The sequence below is a fragment of the Pseudomyrmex gracilis genome, unplaced genomic scaffold, assembly GCF_002006095.1.
Source record: "Pseudomyrmex gracilis isolate BER0280 unplaced genomic scaffold, ASM200609v1 scaffold_53, whole genome shotgun sequence".
Lineage (NCBI taxonomy): Eukaryota > Metazoa > Arthropoda > Insecta > Hymenoptera > Formicidae > Pseudomyrmex > Pseudomyrmex gracilis.
In genome coordinates this window covers 688,218-710,541 of record NW_018020637.1, presented here as the reverse complement: position 1 = coordinate 710,541, position 22,324 = coordinate 688,218, and the positions used below count along the sequence as shown (strand labels likewise).

The 22,324-nt window shown below is 43.7% G+C and overlaps 1 protein-coding gene across 2 annotated transcripts in view; it reads left to right on the top strand.

Annotated features, from left to right (window-relative positions):
- LOC109853719 (translational regulator orb2) overlaps positions 1–22,324 on the top strand; it is a 131,670-nt gene that overhangs the window by 57,495 nt on the left and 51,851 nt on the right. For both annotated transcript variants that reach the window (XM_020426084.1, XM_020426085.1), the window contains one exon: positions 21,614–21,667. In XM_020426084.1, coding sequence (XP_020281673.1) covers positions 21,614–21,667 — 54 coding nt within the window. The remainder of the gene's footprint in view (positions 1–21,613; positions 21,668–22,324) is intronic.

The window sequence follows — 22,324 nt, the reverse complement described above, 5'->3', positions numbered from 1 at the left end:
GGCACATAATTTGGAATAGGCACACAAATTGGGAGCACACAATTTGGGGCTGGCACACAAACTGGGGGCACAGAAAAATGTTCAATGCATATCGAAAGGGCACATAAATAGGGACAAAAAGTCTTCTTTAATTTTAATTAAAATTAATTAAATATATTAATATTTTGGGCTAATACAAATCTTATTGTCAAAAGAAGAGTTTAAAGAATCGATATAAATTTTGAGTAAGCTCATTTGAAGTCAGTTAATTGAGTATTTATTCAAAAAAGAGAGCACGCTTGCTTAACAGCACACTAATAGGGACAGTTACCCTAGTCGGGATTACGTAAGAGACAGAGGGCGATTCCGCGCGTGTACGATAATAATAGAAACTCTTTCACCGAAATGGCCGGTAGAGTAATGCGCCTGATTATATTGCCGTGTTCAGGGGGTTAACGATCGCGGATCACCGTGAAACCAGACAGCGTCTCCTCGCTGTAACGCAAATGCTGAAAGCGATAACTATTTTGTCACTTGCAATCGCGCCGGACAAGCAAAGGAATTCCAGTTCTCGTGTTCTCCAACCTCTCTCTCTCTCTTTCTCTCTCTTTCTGGTCACTTCGCGCTGCTATTACTCACTCTTCGCTTCTTCTTTCTCTCTTTTTCGTTAAGTAGACACTCGTTCTTTCGCGCGTCTGCTATTTCCGACGTTTTACTTTTTAAAACTTATCTTCGAACAGCACGTTCATTAAATCGTAATTAGAACTTATAAAAAAATTTCCGTTTCTGATCAATCACTTTTTCTCTTGATTCTCATAATTTAATCTTTTAACATTGCATTATATTGTTCGCACGAGATGTTTTTGCACGTAAATATATTTATATAACATTATTTAATTTTGCAATTGTTAATTTATATTTTTTTTTTATATTTACAACACAAATTGTGCGCGACTGTTCGTTTTAGAAATTCTCCAAAGCGTGACAAATAAGATTTCGTTTTCTCCTTTCGTATTTCTTCTTCTTCTTCTTCTTCTTCTTCTTCTTCTTCTTCTCTGTCTCTCTTTGCGTGTGCGCGCGTGTGTTTTAGCAATTCGAGATCCCGAAGACTTCGACGTTGTCGTTGCTACTATTCTTAGTCGCTCGGACTCATCTTTTCTTTCACGTACCTTTCCAACCAAGTTCCTACGCCGTTTCCTTTCTTAGTCACGCTTGCTCGGGCGTCAAGCGTTTTCGTGTCGAGTCAGCTCGTCGAATTCGCTTGACGTACGCAATTTTTTTTTTTGAGATGGAGAGGACATTCATCTATTCGAGATGACGGAACTCCGGTAACCCGCGCACAAGAGTATTACTACATCTAAATTTATAATGCGTTGAACCTCTTGACTCGCGATGTATCTGACGAATGGGGTCCGTCTCACGTGACGTCACATTTGCCTGTCGCACATTTTGTTTCCGATATCTAATATTTCTCAATATTCTGTTTCCTCACTTTACATATTTTTTGTACCTTGTATATAATATTTGTAAACTTCTCAAAATGTGTCTTTCCAAGGTTCATGTCACAATTTCATCGCGATATAAATTTATAACGCTCTCTCTCGTGCGAATCGAGATATCGGGAAACCGGGAAATCTTCGTGTGCGATCGCCGAGAAATCCTCGCGCGATTGCGGTAACGCGACGTACACCTTGAGCGTGCGGCAAATGGGCGTGGAGATTTCCTCTCTTTCCTAATCGTTGCCGCAAAGTCGCAACAAAACGGAATTGCGCGTCGTACGTATACGTACGATCGAGCGCGCGCGCGCGTTCGTGTACAAATTTTTACCGTAAAAGGACAAACGCTGCGAAATCCCGCGAGAAAAGCGTGTTGCGGCGACGTCGTCTCTCTTAAGGGTTTAATCCTTATTTGCCGATTATGCGAGATGCGAGAGAGAACGTCTCTCTCTCTCGCGTGTGCGACTCGCGAGTTTCGAAGTCAGACCGTTCGAATTTCGAAGCCCTTGGCCTCTCATCGTCGTGCTCGTAATCCTATTGCGACTCGATTGTGGCCGGCGCAATCGGCATAATCCCAATCCTCTCGAGTTCTTGCGACCCGGCGTGGCTTATGGGATCAGGATGAAATTTCGGATCCGGTCGTACGGTAGAGAGCGGCGACGTTGTTTACGCGCGCACGAATCGCCTGCGGTTCTTCCCCGGTCCTTTTGAGACGAAGCAATATGGTTGCGCGCACGCACGTATACGTACATACGTACGCTCATTAGGCACTTCTGCTCATTAATGCGTACGTGTGACGGCCAAGAAACCATCGGCTATGCGGTTACGCGAGTGCGCGTGCAGACGCGCGCTTTCGTATGTAGATTTCACCAGGGGTCTGCGTATTGAACACGCGCGCGAACAACGAAGATGCGTATGAAGTTCGTTTTCGAACACACTTGTGCGTTCTTATGTGCGTCGCCGACACACATGACGCGTTTCCGTAACTAGAATTGTGGAGAAGAAAAAAAACACGTTCGATATATGATCGTATTCAACTCGCATAAAATAATCACCTGTTTGCGCGATCCTATTAATTTGCTCTCAACGATAAAGTTCTTTTCTAGAAGAATTCATTTCGATGAGAAAAATTAAGACAAAAATTGATTTTTAGCGCTTTTAACTGTGATTTTATCGTACATATTCGAGGCCGTGTATTAAAAAGTCCGCAAAAATTCTCGTAAAAACTTTGTCCGACGCGCGATAGAAATCGGCGCTTTTACTTGGTTAATATGCAAGCAACCGAGGAGACCGTTGTCGCATATAGAAAGTCAGGAAAACAAGGGCGACGCGTGAATATTAAAAAAGCAGTTAATTGCTATCTGCCGGCAAACATCTCGAATAAGACGAGACGTGTGTCGTCTTCTTCGTTTGCGATTCTTCCATCGCGGTCAGAGATGGTTGCCGCCAACGACGATGTTATCGCGGGGTTATCAACGATCGCGCTCGATCATCTCGCCCCGAGAGATGTGCGAGAGACCTCAATGTCTACTCCGTCTTTTCTGCCAATAATACAAGCGCACCTGGAATCGTGGAAGTAGCTGAGTCTATGATGGAATAGTGACTTCATCGTATCGGACGCCTTTCATTGGAAAGCCCGTCGGTTCTCTTGCGGCTCCCGTTTCGAAAGAATAAGTATGTCGAATCGCGTCGGCCTCGCGGCATAAAAGTGTGAAATGTAAGAATGCGCATAATAATGCGAATCGAGAAAATCTTAAAGCGACGAGAGAGAGAAATGAGATTCAAACCTTGAAAATCTACATGAGGTATGGCATAAATAAAGAAAAGGGAAAAGAGATGCGGTGGTTTTGCACTAAGAATAATTACGGACACACGGAATTTAAAAAACAATTATTTATGAATAACGTATTTTTTTACGGAACGTTAATAGTCGTAATTTTTTATTTTTTCTACAATGTCTCCGACAGTATACGCGTTACTTACGTTCAATTGTTTGGCATATTGTCTTTGCGCGCGCACGCGTTCTCTTTCGCTTCTGTGGAGAGATTAGCAATGTTTCCTTGACTCTTTCCACGCCTTAACGCGAAAGTATTATTCGCGCCGCTGGTGGCTCGTAAAAACAACTGTAAAGCATATTCACGCGCGGTTGCGTTTAAATCGCGATGAGAAGATGCTTCCCGTCTCTCTTTCGGAGGGTCTCGTCCCTTTACCCTCTCGCCACTTCACGTGAAAATTCATACGTCTTCTGTAGAACTTTTAAACCACCAAGTTCGACAAATATTAAGTTTACAATTTTTTAATGCTTCATTCATGTTTCACGCTCGTAACTACTCGGCGGTAATAGCAATATCGAGTCTTTACGCTTGTGGCAATGCTATAAAAGTGGTATAAAATTTCATAAAAATATTATTTATTATCAAGCATACATGAAGATCAAGCAATCAAGAATTGCTAAGTCCAATATTTGTTTAATAAATATTAAACAACAACGTAACAAGTAATCAAACAACATAATAAACTTTATTTGTAAAACAAGAACGTGAAGTTTGTTTCAAGCACTTAATCTATATCATTTTTATTTTCCCTCACGCGTGTATGTACGAGAGAGAAGAGAGAGAGAGAGAGAAACGCGCGTCCATATAGTTATGATATAAAAGTAAAAGTTTAATCCGTCTCTTCCGGTTATTAAGGTTTCATTTCAATTTATTGCACTTTGTATAAAACCCTCTTCCGTATCTATTTCAATGATTGGCATGGCCTGCAACAGCGCGTATCACGCATTGACTATATGTAACGCAGCTAAATGGGTCAATATGCACATCCGTATATCGTAGTTATGACACTGATGACTGCCTAATTGAGTGGACTATGAGATCCACCGGGTGTCTTCAGATTTATTAACCCAATATTCAGCATCGCGCATTGTGTCCTAAACAAGATCAACATCGAATTAAGCCGTTTTGTGTTCGTTGCAACGCTTCCTTCGTGCATTTTTTTTTTTTTTTTACGCTCGTCGCAATGACTCGGCGCGATATTAGCAAGTATAATCTCAATTGAATCAAACGGGCAAATTAATAACATAATGTCACACACGGTCACACGCGGACATGTGTGTTTAATAAGCGTAAAACACACAAGATTAACGCGACTTATGTCGAGACTGACACTTGAGCGAAGAACGCACAGCGTTTGAAAGAAATTCATTTCTGCTGACACTTTAGATTTAGCACGCGCGGACGCGTTTTAAGAGACGTTATTAAAAGAAACTTAAGTTCATATACTTGAAAGTTTAGTATTTTTATAGCGTCGCTCGTTACTTACTTTATTATTTTATTTATCACTCATTACTTACCGTTTTTATACCGCGGAGGATTGCGCCGTTAGACCGATATTGGCGTGGAACACGTCTTCGAAATTTACTACCGCCGTTAAGCTGAACTTGCGCGTTATATAAGACCGAGTTATCGCGCGAGATAATCGGAAGAAGAAGAATCAATTAAAACCGAGAGAGCCCTCCCCGGGTCGGCAAAAACCCGGCGCGACGACTTTCGTTGGCGTTCCAACGAAACGAAAAGTACGAAAGTTGTGTGTACGCGCGAAAGTAAGGTCACTTTCCGGGCGATGAGTTTGTTTTATATACGCGACACACACGCAACGCAATCGCGAAGCGGTATATATATATACGTTTGCATTCGAACAAGGTTGGTTTTCTAACACTTTCACCGGACGACGACTTGTGGTTGATTTAATACATTGACAAATCCAGATTTTGCCTCGCGATACGCCTCGCAGAGTAGTTCAATTTTGAACGCGACCGCTCAACCGGATGATTTAGAGCTACCTGTCACATTTCCATTTTCTTGTCCGAACGAAATATCTCGCCGCTTGCTTTATATATCGCGTTAATACAATTGAACTATCTTCATTATGTCGAATATTGGTTTTAATATATATATATTTTTTTTTCGTTTCGAGACCGCACAATTTCATCGACTTTGCGAAACATATGTATCTATAAGTATATCGGAATTATCACTTCTCAGGGTTAATAACTCGGTTCCAGTCACTGACGGAGAATTCATTACATTACACAAGCGGTAAAATATTTTTAGACGTCCCTGACGCCTCGGGCTGACGATTAGTATCAGCTACACACTCGGTTGGGCTTACACCGTCTGTATATGTACGAATGTATTTACCGTTCTATAATGCCCGGTCATTATAATAGCGGATATATATACACCAGCCGATCTGCTTCGGTTTCCCTCGATCAAGATGCAACACTCGAATCATCCCGCTTCGCGAACGATCGATTTCTCAACCGCGCATTTAAAAGAAATTTAAACGGATCTCGTCTAGACGAGACGTCTCTTCAATCGAAGCGAAATTCGCTAACAACCCACGAGCGTGCGAATACGAACAAATCTTTCCAGTTCTTTCATGCAAGATTCATCTTTTTTTTTTTTTTAGATTTATGCAATTTATGCATTATAGCTTAATTTAATTATCTTTAAACTGGTTGCGAGAAGTTGTAAAAGTTTAACTTTCCATTCTCTCTCTTAGGAAATATCTTACGCAGACAGAGAGAGAGAGAGAGAGAAAGAGAGCGAGAGATAATTTTACGTTTTTTCGTGAAATCATGAATATTAACGCGATCTGTCGCGACTCGTGTTGTTGATATACGCGCCATTGAGAAATGTCGAGCGCGATCCGAGCTTTAATAATTTTTCTCGTTCTCGCGAATTTCGAGCGCAAATCAATTTGAAACGAGCGCGCGGACTGATTTCCGATACATATACACGCGCGCATACAGATAAAACTTTAATCGCTTTTTTTGCGAATTCCGGTGCAAAGTATCGCGGGGATTATTGATGCTGGGTCAGAATGTTCCAAGACGAGGAACTTCGTCATCTTCTATCGACACGTACATACGTCGAACATCCGCGCCGCGCTGCATATGACAGTGTCCGTCGCACAAATGCGCGTAACGCGATATGCGTGCGACCTTTGACCGGAACGTCACACCGGACCGAGAACCGTTGGCTATCGATCGCGGCAAAGCCTTCATTAATCCGCGGTAACATCGGTTGTTAACGCAAACTTTGGCCGATGACGGACAAAGGCGGCGCACACACTGGCGTCGCCTCGACGAAGCGTGCGTTTTCGACGGTACGCGTCCGTTTATTTCCCCCCTCCCTTTCTTGCGAACCAAGTTTCGCTTATTATTTTACCTTAAACGTTCCACGAACTTACTACAAAGGACGATTACGTAGTAGTTCGACGTTCATTTCCGAACGAAGTGTGCGCACAAGCGATATATAACGACGGAGTTGCGCTATACGATCGCCTGCATTCGTGACTGCTTGTTGTATTTGGACAGGCCACCGCCCGCGGAACAGGTATGGAAATTTATGTAAGACGCTGGAGGGACTGCGGTTAATTAAAATTCAAATCCGCTAACTGTTGGATGTCAGACACTCGCTCTTTCTCTCTTTCTTTCTATCTGTGTAATTGTGTGTGTGCGTACTGATGATAAATTTAATTAATGCAATAGTAATTAATTTAATATAAATAGTAATTAACTTAATATATTATTAAAACAAGACGTGTGCGTATCAGGAAAGTCGTTATCTCTCTCGATAAGTTCACACACACACACACACACACACACTTGAAATCGCGGAAATTAATAATTTCATTCGATAACGAAAGAGAATGAGAAAAATTTAATATCGTCAATAAAACAAGAATGCGCGCGCGCAGATTAATTTAGATCGTAATTCGCTATAAATAAGCATATGCAAGTATAAAAAGTGCGATTCAGCTTTTTAAATTACTGAGCCGCGCGCAATTCTCGCGCGCGATAATGAACGCGAGAGGAGAATTATTTCGAGAACGCGATCCCCCGGAACGGAACGATGATGATCCAGAGCCGGGCCGTGAGATTCCCGCGGCCGTCGATTCTCCGCGTTAAATAGACCACATCGATGCACCGTTTAATCTTCGATCGGGGCTGCCAAAGTACCATCTTGTTCGGCGCGCCAGCGCATCGCGCGTAGCCAGCGGTCCCGACGTCAAATGGACTTGGCTTTTAAAGAAACGCCAGCCGAGAAAATTCGATTGTCCGCGCGAACTCATTGTGACAGGCACGCCGAGTGAAAATTGATTACAGAATTTCTGTGCCTTTCTATTTCACTTGGCCTGCAGAGATAATACCCTTTTCCCTCCGCCAATCTTCGCCAACTTCCGATTAAGTCCAAGAGGAATTTGAACGCAGTGCGACAGTTTGTGACAAACAAAATCCACTTACTTGCATCGAAAGAGCGGAATTCGCGAGATTGAATACAAATATTTACGAGTCTTTGATCAAAAGAGAAAGAGAGAGAGAGAGAGAGAGAAAGAGAGAGAGAGAGAGAGAGAGAGAGAGAGAGAAAACAACATTTTAGTTTAATAAACAAACAAATAGAAGCGATTTTTAAACTAACAAACCGAGAATTTAGCAAAGAGGACAAAACGCATCAAAGATGATACTTTTCGCAATAATTTGTGTAAAAAAAGTAAATAAATTTATGTAACAAAAATTACATATTATTTCGCATTTGCGTTGATTCTTACAACTAAAAGCCTCTTATTTAAATTTTTGGAACATTTAATTTTTTTTAAACTAAAACAAGTTACGCACACACGTACAAACGTAGAATTATATATCTCAAGAAACTCTTACCAACTTTTCCTTTGAAAAAATACACGACGTGAAAGAAGCTATCAATAATATTAAGGTCGAAAGTTCGCGCAACGTATATCCTCGCGCAATGCATCATCGCCGGATAAAAACTATATATGTATATAAAAAAAAAAAATTACTTTGGTTACTCTTCCTTCGCCAATTATTAAACTTGATTCGACAAATAGCCGAACTGCAACAATGGACCATTGTACAGACCCTCGACTATTGTGCGCTCTTTGTTTTCTCCGTGGTCTCTTACCGCGACGCGCCATCCCGTCAACGCAAGCGAAGACGAAGACGGGGAGGAGAAAAGCGGAGAAAACATCGCGCGCGCGCGCGCGCACGCACGCTCCGGAGCAAGAGAGAGAGAGAGAGAGAGAGAGCGAGAAGGGAACAATGCAGGAACTGCTGCGAGATCACTCGAAGGAGGCCTGGAGGCTCTCCTCGGCTAGCATCTGTCGTTACTCGCCGCGCGAATGCGCTATTACCGCACTTTAGAACGCGCCTGGCGCGGCTTTCAAGCACATGTCGGCCTTCGTTTGTCATCGTGACAGTTTACGGTGTTTCGCTCGCTCTCGCACACCAACTCGGCGGCGCAGAGATGAGGAGAGCTTGTCTCTCGCGCGAATCCTTCCGTCTTCTTATCGCAACGATCCATCGACTCTCGCGCGTCATTATATCTCAACCGAACATTCTCCGCGTCTCGTTCTCTTCTTCGTAATTTGCGGCCACGTGCTCTCATCCGACGCGTTCGCGTCGAGGGAGAAATTCCTCTCGTCGTTCCTTGTCCGCTTAGTTTCGTTCCGAGTTCTCGATCACCGTTTTACCTTGCCTGTCCCTAACTCACAGTGCCGAGAATAACCGATCTGATGACCGTTTGACATTTCGCTAATTTCGAATGCGACGCATCAAGGTTGAATTCTCCCGGTATCGATTCGCTTAATAATAGGTGCAGCGATATGCATTAATCACTCGAAATATAGCTCCGCATTGTGCGGACGCGGATTTATCGGCACGATGCGCTTAAATGCCTGCTATTTCGCGCTAGTTACGCGCGACTATTCTTGTTTCTCTACCAGAAAAAAAAAACGTGTGTAAATAATCACAATCGATTCTCTCGACATCGATTGTTGCCACTTTTATCTCGACGCTGATTGGACGTTTCTCAGATTGTGTTTCTCGATTTACGTCGTACGAATCAAAAGGTAGTGCGCCTCGCGCCAAATTCACGCCTAAGTCACGTGACAGGGAAGAGAGGAAAAACAACGCGTGACTAAAGTCACGTGACGCGTTTTTAAGAACGTGAGTAAAGTCACGTGACAGGAAAATGGGGATAAACAACACACGTGTTGTTTATTCACTCCTCTCTCTCACTACTTTTTGAATTTGATTTTCGTGCATTATTTCCGACATTTCTCTCATATGTGTATTATATATATGGTTTGTAAGACGTGTATACCAGCTGTCATTGCGATGACAGGTTGCGTGTTCACTGACATAACACGTTAAAATAAAATTAATAACAATAGCGCGCGCGTCTGCGTTATGCTAGTCTGTTTGAAAAACAAAAAGAAAGAGAAAAATATGTTTGTCGTATTATTCACTTTTCGAGAGAAGCGCGACGCGACGGCACTTCGACAATAATATAGTTATCGGTATCGCAGTTTCACACATACCGCTGCATCAACAGTGACTAATCTTTGTCTCACTCTAACTGTTAACCGATATACGCGCGACAGATAAAGTTTCCGTGAGGCGCTGTGTTTCCTCTGTTTGGCGCGCGATTTCTGCAACGCGATATATAAATTTGTAACTCGCTTTTTTCCATCGTATAGGTACTTGGTCGTGTTCCATTTTCATGAGATTTCCGAAGCGAGTATTTGTCTTTAAAAAACAGCCTTTGTATAAGAGCGTGTTATTATTATATTATAAGCGCACGCTCGTCGCAGACGCTGTTTCAAAATCGCACTCCGTATCCGCGCGCGCGAATAAAAAAAAAAAAATAATAATAATAACAAGACGCATTGCGCATTGCGCGCGTACGCCATTCGCTCGCGTTTCCGTGCGAAAAATCGTCGGCTGATTTACACGTAACGAATAATGACGAGGAGCATCACCCGTGCTCGTTATCTGTCGGTTGTATCGGTGTCGCTACTCGGCGCGATGCGAGAAACTTTCCGCGATAATTACAATTGTTAATCACCGCTTCGATTACGGAGGGAAGTGGCGATGTGCGCGCGCAACAACACGCGCGAACACAAGCGCGTGCGATTCCGGTTCTTTCTAAACGTCGATTTTCTTTTTGCGCAAAATGAATCGCCGCTTTTCTCCTTTTCATTCGAGAAATGTCAAACGTTGCGTTTGCAGCAACATTCTTGCGGCCGCGCTCGGACGGATGCCACAAAGTGTTGGATTAAGTGGACACTTTGTTGATAGGCGCGGATCTCTCTTTCTCTCTCTCTCTCTCTCTCTTTTTCTCTCTAGCCGCATTTTCGCGTTGCTGCCGACTCGCGCAAAATAGATCGACAATCACTTGAGCGACCGCGCAAGCGCCAGATCCGTTTTTCAAACGGCACTCATTGCATAAAAAAATTGATACTCGCGAGGTCGCGAAAAATACGTTCTCTTCCTCGTCGCGAGAGAGGCAGCGCTTCGAGAGATAACGAGAAGTCTCGAGTGTTCGCGCGAGGAAACTTACCCGGACTTGGACTTACGAGCGATAAAAAGTAACGAGATAACCCACGCGTACATTTTTGCACCACCACCGGACGGAACCTCCGCGCTTTCAAAGATAGCTCGATCTCGCGCGTTCGCGGGAACTTCGCTTCGTTTATCGGTGACGTAATCTTTCGAGCGCGCGGCGAATGGGAACGACGCTTCTTCATGTATATATATATATATAGGATATACCGGAAGGAACGAGCTTATCCGAATATATACATATATATATATATGTATGTATATATACGATGGCGAGAAAGACGAAACCGAAGACGAAGGAGTCTGTATCAGCGTTCACCTCGTTGCGGAGGTTAGGCCGCGGAGGTCGCGCGGAACTTTGCCACGGAATATAACGTGGTTGGAGTTCTCACGGTTGGGAGAAGAACCAGCGAAGGAAGAGAAGTGGAACCAAAGAGGAATCAATTTATTAGTAAAGAGATGGGGAGGATAATTATCTTCACTTCCTGGGATTCTGGGCGAATATACCGGTTCGAGGTGCCGAGCGGACCAACCGCGGTGATAATCGCGTAAAACTACTAATGAAACGCCGAGTCGTGCAGTTATCATGGGAGAGAAGAGAAGAGAAAAATGTAGAAACTTGAAATTGTAATAGATAATATTTATAAAAAAAAGAGAGAGAGAGAGAGAGAGAGAGACACGAGCGCGAACTGTGAAACGCACTTTTATGACATAATTAAAAAAAAAAAAAGAAAAAAACAAATAGAAAAGAAAAAACACAGTTGCGTGAGGCTGATAAATTCAGTAGCCGAGAATGAAAGAAGAAAAACACGAGAGAAAGGATAATGAGAACTTTCCAATTCTGCATGCAATAATTGCGTATGAATAAAAGATACGTTCCTGGGATAAACGGGATAGTCAAGCAAAACGTGACACACTGTGTGATTGGCGTGACGATTCTCAATGTGTTTGTCGCCATAGGCGAAGTCTCTTCTCGCGTGCGGCCCGAACGAACACTGCATTTTTACAAAGAGCAAACAAGAGTTTCGCGTATTGTTACAAAATATCTCGGCGATAAAAACTTCAAATTTTTGTCTTCAAGTATTTGTTTCGTTTTTATTTCACGCGCGTGTATCCTGCCGCTTCAAAATAAAATACAATTTAACAACTTAGTTAATCAATTCTCACATTGCGAACGAGAGGAATAAATTATACTTTGTAATACTCGGTAAACGCCGCGGCGTTTGCCGAGTAACGAGGGAATTTATCGGCAATCGTCTCGATGTGTCGAGTCGAGAACACGAGAGTTTCGAAGATTCCGTGAATTTCCGCGGCGTTTTCTCGGACAAGAGGAAGTCCCTCCGTTTGTTGAACAACGGTGCGCGCAGCAAACGGTTAAACAGTAAGTACGTACAACTACGAGGAGAGTATACAGCGTGGACACAAATTCGATCATCTTGATGACATGCTTCGCAAATGGGATTCGCGATTGAGGACCGCGGTAATTCGCGTTTAAAATGAGCGTGCGCGCGCGCGCGCGCGCGGCGGCGGCGTTTCACGTATCGAGAGACACCGCTACTTTACATCTGGCGGACGGATCGACATACGTACGTGAGAGACTCGTAAATCCGCGCAAAGAACTCGAAGGCTCCTCGTACCAATCATTCCTGGCAGTCGAATCGAGAAACGGAATGTGATATCAGGGTCGGTGGCAGGCGATAAACTCTAAATGTAGGAATTATTCGAATTACAGAGAATACCGCAAAACACATCTCGACGCGTAAGAAAATGTAAATATAAATAAATGTAAATAAAACATAAAGTTCTTTTCTGTCAGCAGAAAATCTCGGGTCGGGTTTTTTTTACGCGTTCGACAGCGATGTAATTTACGTGCGTAAATAATTGAAGCGATTTGTTAATCTCTCGCAACGCACACTCGCGGAGCGAGACTCGTGCGGCCCTGAACGTGATCTTCTGTCGTTCGTCGGTGATCGGATAGAGAACTTCCGCGTTTCGAGAGCGTCTCACGATCGCGATTGATGATGCCTCGCGCGCGAGGACCTCACGTACACGCGCGCACACACACACACAACGGAGAGGATTCGCACTCTTGTTTCTCTCACATATCGGGGTAAGTTGCACACATGTCGCCAAAGAGAACAGGCCGTTACTCGCCTCTCCAGTTAAGCCGCGGAGATCCAGCAAATCCCGCGTGAAAATCGAGATATCTTAGGTAGGTAGTGCGCGAGATATCGCAGGTAGCGAGTGTATACGCGCGCTATACTTTCTCGTTTTTTTTGTCCACTCCTTGTTTCGCTACCGGGTGTTTCGCAACACCCGCGGTCCGCGGTCGTAAGAATCGCTCGAGCAAAATTTTGTTTTTCCCAAGCAAAATCGCTACTAACTTGTGTCAGCAAGATTTTAAATCAAACAAATTGCCAACACAAACAAGTTGCTCGTCGAACGCAATCGTCGTCGTTGTTTGACAAAATTGAAAACGACGAAACTCGCGAGATACGATGAAATCTACGTGGTTTGCGTGACGCGATGCGAAGACAATAAACAAAATCACAGTACGCGATCTCGTAAACTTATCAGCGTAAATTTACACTTGTCTCCCCGATAAATATAAATTTGATACTTTCGCAACGCGCGTCTTAATTTCCTCGCAACCGAAATTTATGTCTTTACTTTTCCTCGAGTGATTCACAAGCTATATGTCGCTTTGTTTGTACGAAGCCAAAGAAGAAATCGAGTGGCGCAAACAAAAGAGTCCCGGGGAGGCGCGGTGATTCGCGGCCGCGTTCGCCGCTCCGATCGGGCCACAATCGCGGTTGAACAATCCCGTAAAAAGGTTTTTAGCGGCGTAGGAGAAAGCGTTCGGAAATTTCATCCACAAACGTGGACGGCATGTCCGCGCGGGTTGAGGGGAATAGAGTCCCCCCGTTTGGCAAAAAGTCAAGTCGTCATGGTTTCGTGGCTCGCGCTATTTTCCCCTTCGGTAACGGCGAGGAAAGGGAGGAAGGGAGAAGTGAGTCATTGACTCACGAGCCGCGTGTGTATCTCGTTTATTTCGTCGTCGGGATATCCTACGGGGATACGCGAAAGGAAGACCGGGGTGGAGGAGAAACGAGGAGGGGGATTCCAACATCGTCCCGGATAACGCATCGAAAAGCTCGTTACGTTCGGCGACGTCGTTCGGTTCTTTATCGTTACTATCTGCGAATATTCGGAGAAAACCTCGTTTCCAATCGACATATATACCTCTCGAACGGAGAGACACTCGATGGGCTTTTCAATGCGAACGAGTGTGTTCCACCGCTCGGGTGTCGCGATCGTCGCGGGGGAGGGGTGCAGAGAGAAGAGGAGGAGGAGGAGGTGGAAAGAGAACGCGCGCGCGCGCGAATTGAGAAAATCAGAAAAAAGTCCATCGGTTTTACAGCACACCGGTGTATCGGATCGATTCCTGATACGAACCCGCGCTAATAACGCTTTCACGCTGACGAAATCGCGGGAAACCGACAATGCCCGCGCGCAATTTCTGGAATCATCGTGCCGCGCTCACGCGAGGAGAGACGTGTCGTCACAATTGTAACTCTCGCGCGCTCGTTTCTTTGCGCGTTATATTGCGCATCGCTCTTTTGCGTATTTCGCAAACGCGCGCCGCGTGTATAATCCCTGCGGATCTGAAGAAGAAGCGCGACGTCAGACCTTTTCCACGCCTTCGAGTCTTCGGTACTTCTAGATAATTAGGCAGATGGTAACGCGTATTAATTTACGCAATTGAAAGTTGTATGTTTAAAGCACATGACGCAATTTTGTCGAGAGATTGCTCGAGAGTTCTCGACGTTAGTTATGCGCGCGAAGTAAGTACCTTCCGCGCGCGAGAACGCGCTCGTGGAACTGGTGTGGAGTACCTACCTATCGAGCCAATCGCGCGCGCGAGAACTTGATCCCGCGACAATACGTCTCTCGCAAATACGCGACATGTGCGCGTAATGTCGTTACTTTCGACGTAAATTATTATTACATTATCGACACGCGCGCGCGGACAAATGCAGTATTTAGCGGCAGATAAGGGAATTCGCGCGCGCGCGCTCGCGCAAAAAAGGAAAACGGAGAAAGGAATTATTACTTCCTGAAACGTAGATAGATGTTTTTTTGTTTAGCAACTGTTTTGCCGACTTGTATGCAGATGGCGTGAAAGTTACGCGAAATATTGATTGTGATAAAATAGCGATAGGCCATACCGGTTTTGTTGTGTCGTAATTGAGGAACTTAAGTGAATACCGACGAGTTTTGCCACACGGAATTGTCTTAAACCGCATTCTACATTTGTGTGTGTGTGTTTATTGTTTCAAAAAAAAATATATATATATTATTCTTGTGTTTTATCTTTATTGCGAAAGTTTTAGAAAGTTGCGAGGAAAATCTTTCAAAAAAAAGAAAAAAAGCTATTGCAAAAAGGAAGGAAATCTCGGGTATCACTTTTTGGCCCACAATCGCGCGAGCTTCTCTTCGGTATATGAGGAGAAGAAATCTACGGGATTTCGTCGAGGTATCTCGCTGGGAAATCGTAATATCCCTGAGATATCCCCGCAAGAACGGGGATATCTGCGGAGAAGATCTGTAAAGATATATTAATGTAAATATACCTACATATATATATATACGTGTGTGTGTGTACGTGCACAAACGTATACACTTTTACATCCAAGATGTTCTCAGAATGTCACCAGATTCTCTCATAATATTTATTTACATTTCTTGTCGCAAAGTAGATCTCGCGGAATGTAGATAAAATCTAGATAAAAAAAAAAAAAAAAAGGTAAATATCTCAAAATTAAAATTTATAACGAAGATTTACATGTTTGCGAGAGAGAGAAAGAGTATTACAACTCTCTTTGAGGATGTACGCGAGATGTCGGGAAAAATTTCCATCTTCAAGAGGATATAAAACTGTAAAGTATTAAATAACTAATGCGCGTTCGTCTCGCGTCGAAACGTAATACATACATTCAGGATCATTGGACTTAAACTTGCTCGATTTCAAATTGTCGCGCACACGGGGAGAAAGTCTCGCGCGCTCACATTTTATTCCTTTTCTTTTTCACACACGCGCGCATCTATCCTCGAACGTGACGGATCGCGAACGTCGCCAGGCAAAGGTGGCGACGAAGAAACACATTGTGCAATAAAATCAATAAAATTCCCTGACTTATTCTCTGGGCGGTTATCACGCCAATCGAAAGAGTAAGTTCCATTCCTTGTGATGCACGTCGATGCGGGAATGCCACGCAACTCTTCTGTGCGCACACATCTGTCATTTTCGGCAAAAATCTTGCACAGTCACGCGATTATATTAGAGATATGCGTTGAAAAATTTAATACAAATATTATTATATTATGTTACAATAATATAAGTACTTTAAAAAAAAGTAACAAACCTGCTCTTTTCTCTTTTATTTTGCTTTTTGAGATATTTCTCTTCCGTCTCGGACTTATCGCAATTAATACAAGAGATAAAATATCGCTATACACCTGTCGTAATGTCTGTCGAGGTTTCTTTTGTGTGTCTGTGTGTGTGTGTACTGTACGTGTGTGAAATCTACCACTACGCATAATATGCGAACGCGCGGAGCAGCTACCGGTGAACCTGCGGCGAGATAAGGTTCGCCGCTATCGCGAAAGCCGACTATGTAACCGGAGGTGTAGCCGAGCCCTACCGTCCGCGCGCTCCAAGAACATCGCGAACTTCCTTTCCGCATGGCCACACAGGCCCGCTCGTTGCTGTCGAGCTACTACCGCTACTCGGCTCTTGGGAGATTTCGCAATTAGGCGTATCTCGGGGCTCGCGCGCTCGCGGAATCGCTGATTAACGTATTAACAATTAATTTCTTTGCGCGATAAACCCGGCGAACTTTATGAACAATTCACCACGTCCCGTGAACGGATCATTAACATTTCGTATATTTTAAACTCGCGACGATTTATTGCGCATTTCTTCGGCGGCGTGATCGTGCGCGATACCCTCCTATCGCGCGAGACGCTGTGCTTTCGCCTCGCGTGCACATTGCGATAACTAGACAGAGAGATATAAATATGGGAGAGAGAGAGAGAGAGAGAAAGAGTGCGAAACAATAAAATTATCCATCTGAGAATTGCCGTGTATTAAATAATAAAATTTTATTAGGGGGAAAGTTGATTGTATTTTATTCGACAAAAAAAAATCCACGAATACAACACCGGATGTTAAAATCATGATTACAAAGAGAGCAGAAAACGCATAATGTCGAAGGTGATAAAAATAAGTGAAGTAACACGAAAAGTACAAAGAGAAGCGTTAAGGTTTTTACGAGCAACGACTTTGCTCCCGTAATTGTTCGGGCGCGTTGAGATACTTCACAGTCCGGCCTTTAAAATTTTTCGACTGGTTCTCTCCTTAGCTCTCCGCGTAAACGAGTTTATGCGCGCACGTGCCGATCCGGTTGCCGATAAATCGCGATCAATACGCGAATGGCGGCACTGTGTGTGAAGAGGGGTGAAATTCGTCGGGCGCGAAACGTAACGACGAAGAATGGTGTTATTGCTTGGCGCGAGATAATATAGCAGACGAGAATCTCTCATTTTTCTCACGCGGCAGTGAATCAACCTTTAAAGAGCGCGTCGTCGTTGCGGATTCAATGCGATTTCGCAAAATGTGAAAACGTAGTACGTCTTCGACACACACGTTCGACCCGCGTGTATCCCTCGCTATTTTCTCCGTCTGTGAATCACGCGCGCACGCACACGTGCGATCGTTGACAGGCGTCTTTTATTAAACGATCCTCAGACGATCAATATTTATCGTTTGATACTCGCGACATTCTTGTCAGTGTGTGTATGTGTGTATGTATGGATCGTATCTCTGATCGTTTGCTGATAAATGCGATACGAATTGACTTTTCCCCGACCGAACTGCGATCGCATCTTTTTACTACACATCGCAACTTTGTGTTTCGCGCTCTCAGTTTATTATTTATTAAGATAATTGAGACACTTTATTTCGTTTTATTTCGGAGTAAGAAACACCGTTCAAGAATTCGAAGATTAAACAAACAATCGAAGAACAGTTTCGTTGTTTTTTCTTTTATAATCTTCTTTTGTTTTTCTTCCTCAAAGCGTTGAATATTACAATCGTATCTTGACAAGTAAAGAAAAGATTGACGTCTCTCGACGTACTTGTCGGGAACAATATTGCTTTGAAAGTTCCTATTAGCGCACGCGACGTGAAGTGATATCGCCACTTTGCCGTGCGTAAGTTCGTCGACCGGCCGCGCACAGCAAAATGTTTTTGCGCTTGCGCTTGCTATTATTGTAACGGTGTAGAAAATTAGTCACGACGCGCCACAGCCCGGAGAAGAAAGCCGCCGAGCACGCGCTGACTGCCAACAACACTTTGCCATAACGACACGCAGATCGGAGAAGGCACAGACACGGAATACAAATTAAGATCAATTACGATATTGCAGTTTTTGCTCCACGCTCGGTTTTTTCCATATCGATCGCGAGGAAATGAAACGCGATGGAAAAGTTTTGTGAGATATTGATCCCCTTGTGTAAGCGCGTCCATTTGCGTGGACCCTTTCAGAGTTGAAGTGAAAAGATGTCTTTTTAATCTTAATGGTATACACGGGACACGTCTTCCGTCTGTCAGAGATACGTAACGTGATTACATACCTGACAGACAAGTGACACGCGTCCCTAAATGTCACTCTAAATACAACGCTTTCTCGCGCGTTTCGAAAGAAGAAAAATAAATCAACGAGAATAAATCAATTATAACAGGACAATCTCCTCTTTTTCCTATCCTCGGTCCACGCGTGTCAAAAGTTTTTCACATTTTTTTATTTATCAAGAAATTCATTGACATACGTGTGATATGTTGGGTAACAATTTTCTCGCAAAAGTTTCTTATAAATTTTGTTTACATATATTTAGGATGTACCTGCCTACATAAAAAAAACAACTAAAAATTAAAATAAAATTGTGAAATTGAAATTGTTGTTTTATATATACGAAGGATTGCACAATTGATTATATTTGAAATATGATTTCAATTTGTATGTGCGTGCTGCCGAAAAGTTTTTTTCAAAGTTACCGACTTAATTTAAACCACCGCCAGCGAGTATTAATGAGTTGCCTTCACGACTTTGACTTTCAAATCGATCTTGAGGAATGGAATACGTTCCGGAACCGCTCCGATCAGAAAATCGGTTAATGAACCGGTTTGTGCTTTGAGTTTCTCTCTTTCTCTCTCCCGGGCGCTCCCTCCAATTGAGCAATTGCAAATATAGTTTGAAGCACACGGGAGGCAATTGCCGAGTGGCGTTACATTGTACACGAGGTTGCGTGACTGGATCTTCGCCCGGGCGCGAGATAACGCGTCGCGCGGTCTTTACCGTAACGTCGGCCTCGCTCTTATTTGCACTACGGCCGGCGGAGATGATTAGGGTTGGGGGGCACACCGCTAGGCGCGCCGGGTACACGCACGGATTGTCAAGTGGAGCATCCCGCAGAGAGGTTTTGTTTCCGAGAAACGCGCGTTTACCGATCGCCGTTTATCATGATTATACCCGACGTGTGTGTACCTACGTCTAGATCGTACGTGCGCATGACTCCGATATTTCGCGTATAATACCACGTCGTCGCGGTAGAAGTCCACGTTTCACGGCTCGCTTAATCTTATCGCTTCGCATAGAGTCGTTCGCAAACAGGAAGCGTATCTTCCTGTCGAAAATTCTTGACCTCGATATTTCCTGCGCGTCTTACAATAAATATCGTATCAACTATTACACATCGTGTGTAACTATGACTCTCGGAAAATTCGATGAACCTTCCCGGAATATATTTGCATTGTGATTAGATTAAACGTATGACAAAAATTAACAATAAGAGAGAGAGAAAGAGAGAGATTAGATAAATTCTCGACGTCTCTCGACACGTGAGAACGAACGTTTTCCTGAGAAATTTTCTACTCTCGACACTTCCTACTGTTCGCCAGAACCACATCTGCGAGATATCGATAGTTTTATTTTCATGTTATAAGATAAGGCTTGAACAACTCCTCGGATATGTACACGCGAGGTCTTAAGGAATTCACGTAAGCGCTTGTGCAAACAGCGCGAGAATTCGCGATTCAACAAGCTATTAACATGACTGGCGACGTCACTGGCGCTGTACAAGCCGAATTACCGGTCTTGCCCGGGTCTCTTCTTCGCAAACGAAACGGGTTCGCGCTAATTAGCGCGAAAGTTGTTACCGCGCTCTTTACTTGACTTAACAAATGTCTCAAGTAAAGAGAAAAAAAAGAGACAAAATCGAAGCGAAAACTTGATTGCGCATTTTCAAAAAAAGAAAGGAGGAGGGAGAGAGAAAACTACAGGAAATATATGCGGCGCCGATGAAGAAAACGGAAGGTGGAAATATATATAACGAACGCGATGTTGTGTGTTACGACGCGTTCCTAAGTCACAATATTCCGTCGTAGGTGCGAGCGAGCGGACGAGCTCGGGGCTCGACCGGTCCGACCGACGAGGACCTCAAGTTCAGAGGTTATCTTATGTCATGGGAATGCTATGTACGTACACGAGACGCGTGTGTACGTACCGATGTTGACTAGTCGCGGGAAGATCGTGTGCGTGAAACGTACAACCGCTTGGAATGATGCGATCATGATGTTCCATCGTCGTTTGTTTGTGATATACGCGGTTTGTTCTAACGCGCGGATCTTTCATTGCATCTCTCACGTCACAGGATTATTGTGTTGTTTTTTTTAGGAAAATTCTGAGACCCCAATAAATGTCAGACCAAAACATTTTCGATGAAACGTACCGTAACGACAATCGTGACATTAATAATTAGACAATCGTGGCATTTGTTTGAGATTAATGATATGCGGAATGATACACGGAGAAAATTAATTAATCAAATTCCGATAAATGTTGAGAGAGAGAGAGAGAGAGAGAGAGAGAGAGGTAGTAGCTGTAATGTGCGTGTCATTTTGTAGCTTAATTACAGCGCATATACGTGTACGCGGATATACGCAGTTTCATACGTAACGCCGGTATAACTTGTAATTTCTAATAAAGAAGGGAGGCGGCCACGTTGTATTTTGCGCGCGAGCACACGCGCGGCAAATTAATTAATTGAGTTCCGGAACATTTTCATTTACAATTGCTTTCAACGCGCCGCGGTATTGTATCACACACACACACACACACACATGTGTCTACTATTCTATTTTAAATCTATATAACTAGAGCGCGCAATTAAATGTGGGTGCTGTTAAATAAACGCCGTGTAGAATTGAACGGAATAATAACACATTTATTGACGATTTGCGTGTATTTAAACGTTTTTATACAAAACTAAAAAGTTCCCACAAACTAAAGTGCTAACACGTTTAAAACCGTAATTGATAATTACAGGATGATAATTACAGAATGATAATTATACAGAACGCGGTAACAAAAAAAAAGATAGATTAATTGCATCTCTTTTTTAAATCACGTTTTGTGATCACGGTGTTCATCGTAAAACCGAGCCGATTTTAAAATCCTTGTATTTTTATAACACGGTCGAAGCTTCCAGTTCTCAACGTGTTTCTCGCACGTTTCCCCACTTAAAATCATAATAATCAGTATTGAAGTAACGATCATTTGTTTTTAAATCTCTCTTGTTTCTGTTCCAGGATTCATAAACTGCAATGCCGCCAACACGCTGCAGTCGCTCGCGCAGCTACATGGTGAGTGAAAACTAGTTGTTAATCTGTCCCTCTCTTCCCCTTTCGCCTCCCTTACACCGCCTACCCTCGCGCAGGTATATATTGTATACATCCCGCGTTACGTTTATTGCCAGAAGATGATCACCGGGGGAGGAAAGGCCGCTCTCGCGCGGATTCAATTAAAATTTATAGTTACGTAATACCCGTGCAAGAGGTATGCGCGATTTGCTGCCACGACGACGGCAATCGCGAAGTAGTAGAGGGATGGGAGGGGAAAGGGAACGTGCGCGGCCCTCCTCCGCAACGTTCACTTCCTCTTTCTTCATCGTAATCACCACCGGGGAAGGACTCGCGGGGCTCCGCAACCTGTACTTTGCTCCCGCAAGTCGGAGTCGCGCGGCGCTAAAAATTTCGTTTTTGATTTAGCGCGTGCGCCGCTGCCGCCACCGTAAATTTCACGACTCGCAGAGAGTGAAGGGGTTTGCAAAAGCGAGGCGCTTTTTACACCCGCGCGCGCGCGCGCGAGCCGAGCTAACAAGTTCAACGCGAGCAGAGCGCGTAATACATACATATATATACAGGGTGTCCCAGAATTGGTTTAACATCGCTCGTACACAGGTAGAAGGAATAAAACTAAGGTGAAAAGTCCTATACCATTTTGCTAGATTCGCAATAGTT